We start from the raw sequence: 5,000 nt of genomic DNA on the forward strand, positions 1-5,000 counted from the left end.
GAAGATGGAAGCCAGAGGGAAGAACTGAATTAATCGCGATTCTTGATCGAGCCGCGAATGTCATCGTAAATATACGGTCGCCGTTACCTATAAAATAAAGCGTTACCGATTACATACGACCGTCATGTAAACGCGAAAAAAAAAAAAGAAAAAAACACCCTGTTTGCGCCATCGCGCGCGAACGAGACCCGAAAATAAACCTGACTTAGTCGGTACTTGCATTTCGTTTATTTAATTATCATTATTTCGTAACAGGAACATCATCGAATCTTTGTTCGCTACAGCTTTCTCCCTCTCATTCGTTCACTCTCTCTCTCTCTCTCTCTCTCTCCCACTCTTCATCGCGTTTCACGCGATAATATCGTCATCACTGTCATCGGCGCACTAATCGCCACTTACTTTTTTTGTTTTTTACGCCGTATAAAATCGTTATCAGCAGTCATAAATAAATAATTAATCATCATCATCGACCGTGCAGCATCAACATACAATAATCGTCACTTATCTATCACGCATTCGTGGATGAAGTCAGCGAGCGTAACGCCGAAAAAAAGTACGGCTAGTTGCGGTAAAGATGATGGAAGATTCGCGACAGCCGAATTAATTCCAAGCGATCTCTATAGATTTTTCTGTCTTGCACGAATGAACGCAGATAGTACAGATCGATTACTTCACAGACTCGTTCGTCCCGCGATGCGAGTAAACGCTGAAGGGACGATCGAATCTGCCAAATCTTAACTTCAATCGCAGTTCAACCGTCGGCTCATCAATGATTTTCAAAAGTATAAATCTTGGGAAAGGAACAACGCAAGAGTTCACAAAGTATTTAAAAAAATATCTGAAAGATCAGAATGTTTTCTTATAAAGAAGTGCTTTGTCCGGATTATCTTAGACGTCTCTGCAAAATACTTGAATTATTCGAGAAAAGAAGGTTGCACCACGATCAAATTTAATCGCCATTCAATCCAACGTTCTCTTGTGCTACATGATTGTTCTTTTAATTTTTCTTGATCCGTCTCTCTCTCTCGCTGATTTCGATGCCAAATCGCTTCGGAATAAACCGTATCATCGTCGAAACATCGTTTGTCATCGACAATGCTGAGTTTCTATATCTCTCACTGTTTATATATATATATATATATATATATATATATGTATATATATTTATAGATCTCTATATATGTATATATATATCTGCATAATTTACACATCTATTCGTTCGTCTTTTCAGTCGTACGTAGCGCGAGCAATGTCTCATCGAACGGTACACGTCGTTTAGATAACGATCATAGGATTCGTAGAAAATTGATTTTTTTTTTAACGAGGAAAAGCCAAAGGCTGCGCGATTTCTTTAGAATATATCAAATCAGCGAATAAATTTCTCATCTTCATATATCCCTCCTTCCCTTCTTCCCAGTTGAATTGAATGAAAATATGTGAAAGATGGACTCGACAAGGTACGCATGCTTGGACTTTTCCTTCTGCATTACACATTTTTTTTATCATTTTCTACGAAAAAACTATCGCATCGCTCAGTTAATTCCATGTATTAAATTCATTCAAATCAATCGCGATGGAATAACGACGTTTTTGGATTAAAAGGACGGAATTTTATTAAGAATGCCGTTTTCCATCCTTTCTTCCAAACGTTCCTTTGAGCCAGTTGAAAAGCGGCGTTGGAAAACGGATGTCTAAAGGACTCGACCGAACGGGAGTGTCTGAAATGGAGAATCCCAAAAAGTCGAGGGGACATTTTTTTCAAGTGTCACTTTAAATATTAATTTTCATGCTTTTCGTCGCTGGAAACATCGTTGCCACTGTAAGCGGAAGTTCCTGCGTCGCAACGATATATTTATTACTCCGACAAAAGAAATGCTTTTTAAAAAAAAAAGGAAAAAAAAAAGAGACAATGTTACACGAAAAATTAATTCTGATTACGAAAAGACGAGGTCATTCCGAAGATGCTAATTCGTTAAACTTTCTCGCTCGCAATTACACATGCGCACAAATACTCTACACACACATGCTCATTCATTCTCACACGCACACAAATATAATATACACGAAAAATCTTTCGCTGTCGTATTTTTGCTCCGGTCGGCAGCTCAGTCACGCAAATTCGAAAAAGAACTAATACCGAGAACAATGATAATGCGACACGTAATAATAATAATAATAATAATAATAATAATAATAATAATAATAATAATTAATAGCAATCAGTAATACAATAAGTAAATAACAATAATAATAAATTAGTTCTGTACAAAGTTCACTTTCGAGCACGATATAATATTAATACCTAAGGATGGGTCGTCGGCTGCCTAACCGATCGACCCCCACAGCATCGCGTTAATTTTTCTTGTTTCGGTCGCATCTCGATCAACCCCGATCGAACGTCTTCGATCAGTCCGTCATCGGTCTCGCGTTTCAGTAGAATCGGAACGACATACCCTCGTGGTTGGTCAAACTGGCCGGCGATGCGGGTGCAGTATGTATTTCTCCTCGAAATGATGTTTCAATCGCGGAGTCCTACTAGTGCGACTAGTGGCGATCAATCGCGGATGCACAAGTGATTTTTTTGCTTTCGCAAAAAAAAAAGATGTAATGAAAATTTTAAAAAAAGGAAGAAAAAATAAACAAACACCCGCAGGCATCCGAGACGAGGCGTCGCGGGGGTGTCCGAAGGATATCGCGACGGCGTTGTTCGAGAAAAATCGAAGGAAATCGAACGGGGTAGTCTGTCAATTTGCACGCACGGAGAAAACAAGATCCACAATTCGCATACGCACACGCATTGGTTCTAATTCTCTTCTTTTTTTTTTCTCACGCACTCTCTCTTTCTTTCTCTATCACTCTAAATAGGGAGTCCGAAGAGTCTACTACACTTCCGTCGCGAGCGTCGCCGCCAGCGTGGCGTCGTGCCTGACGTAGTGATCGTCTATCACGTACACACCGCAATTGCTGTTGTCCGCGGCACTGCCGCCGCTTCCCGGTGGACCACTACTATTACTACTGACGACTACACCGGTGCTGTTAGCCTCCGATATCGTCGTCGGCCTCTTCATCAGTGCAGCTTCCGCGGCGCAACAACTGTCCGCCACGTTGCCGGTAGTGGCAAATACGGATGATCTTTTGGCACTCTCCAAGATCCCGATACCAAGACCTAGGCCGAGACAGTCCTTCTCCTTCTGGAAGAGGTGCGCGGACGCCCGATGGGCTGCCGCCTCTGTGTTCAGCTGTTTCGTCGTTCTCGTAGTCCGACCGTCTTGCAGCACTGGTTCCGGCTTGTAACCCGAACACGAGCTGTCCAGCGTCACGTCAGTTTGGAAGGACGAATCCAGATCGTCCTGCCGCGACGCCGCCGATGCGACATTGTTCACACTTTTACTCGCGGTCCAGGTATTCTTGATCATGTGCGCGTCACCGGTGCCCAGAGCGCAAACGCTGCCGCCGCCTGCGCCGATTAATCCGTTACCGCTGCCGAGGAGACCGCCGACACTGCCGATACCAGTCCCTCCGACGCCGATGGTACTGGCGCTGCGCTTGCTCATGCTGCTGTGCACCGCGTTCCTCTCGTTCTGTAGCCTCGCTTCCTCATCGGCCTTCGCCTGCTCTCGCTTCTGTCGTCTCTTCATGCACATCACTGCGACTGTGGCGAATAACGCGAAAGCCGGTACTGCGGTGGAAAGGGTCGCGATCATCACCAGGTGTTCCGTAGTCAAGCTGGTTTTCCTAGAGGCGACGTGCTTCGAATGACCGTTGCCTGGGAACGGTTCTGCCAGCGGTACATTCGACATCACGGGCGTGGACGATGACGATGCGATCGGAGGTGGAGGTGCCGCACCAGCCTTTTCGCTGCAGGTGTCACCGTGCCAATCGTCCGGACACTGGCACAAGAAGCCGTTGACACGGTTCCGGCATACGCCGCCATTCTGACACGGTGCGCTCCAGCATTCGTCTACATCGACGCTACAGTCCTTACCGGTGAAACCGGGCTTGCACGTACAATTATAATCATTGGTCCCAGAAATGCACGTGCCTCCGTTCGCGCACGGTTTCGCCACACAATAGTCTACCTTGTTCTGGCAGATTCTGCCGACGTAACCTGGTATACATTGGCAGCGGAAGCTGTTCACCTGGTCCTTGCAGGTGCCGCCGTTCAGACACGGATCGCCCTGACAGTCATCCACGTTGATCTCGCAGCGTTCGCCGGTAAAGCCAGCGAGGCACGTGCATCGGTAACTGTTACCGTGGTTCATGCAGGTGCCGTTGTTCGCGCAGGGATTTCGCGAGCACTCGTCGACCTGCGACTCGCAATCGGTGCCGGTGTAACCGGATGGGCAATGGCAGACGTAACCGCGGAGAGAGTCATCTTCGCAGGTGGCGCCATGTCGGCAGGGCGAGTCTCGGCAGGATCGCGTCGTAATCTCGCAGTGTCGACCACGCCAACCGGGTAAACAGGTGCAACGGTAGCTTCGACGATGCTGCCTGGAGGACGACGATAACTCCGTGCCGTTGCCACTCACGTAGCTCACGGACGGCGATTCGGTCATCGTGCAGGTACCACCGTTCAGGCAGGGTTTCGAGTGACAGTCGAAGAGCGGCGTCTGGCATTCGGTGCCGGTGAAGCCTGACGGGCACGAGCAGGTGTAAGAGCCCTGGCCGGTGTTGAAGCAGGTGCCGCCGTTCATGCACGGCTTATGATTTGTGCAATAGTTGAGATCCTGGTTGCAGAATAGCCCGCCCCATCCCTCGTCGCACGCGCACTCCCAGGGCTTTTGGCAGCTACCGTGGAGGCAGCCTGGATATCGAAGGCACTGATTACACAGTGGGCCCTTCCAGCCGTTGTGGCATCTGTAACAGCAACGATACAGCTTCTTAGTGTGACGCTCGAATGCTCGCGCACGATTACGAGAAAATAAAAAACAAATCAAATGGCTGACATGTATCGTATCTATCTACCGGTTCTATCTATCCGGATACCGGCACAAATAGAT

General features: G+C 47.1%; 1 protein-coding gene across 1 annotated transcript in view; it reads right to left on the bottom strand.

Annotated features, from left to right (window-relative positions):
- Positions 1-2,264: 2,264 nt before the first annotated feature.
- Positions 2,265-5,000, bottom strand: part of LOC108756486 (neurogenic locus protein delta-like) — a 43,633-nt gene continuing 40,897 nt past the window's right edge. Inside the window, exon 6 of the mRNA XM_018500345.1 lies at positions 2,265-4,857. Coding sequence (XP_018355847.1) covers positions 2,883-4,857 — 1,975 coding nt within the window. The 3' untranslated portion in view covers positions 2,265-2,882. The remainder of the gene's footprint in view (positions 4,858-5,000) is intronic.

This window comes from Trachymyrmex septentrionalis, unplaced genomic scaffold (genome assembly GCF_001594115.1).
Source record: "Trachymyrmex septentrionalis isolate Tsep2-gDNA-1 unplaced genomic scaffold, Tsep1.0 scaffold127, whole genome shotgun sequence".
In the NCBI taxonomy this organism is placed as follows: Eukaryota; Metazoa; Arthropoda; class Insecta; order Hymenoptera; family Formicidae; genus Trachymyrmex; species Trachymyrmex septentrionalis.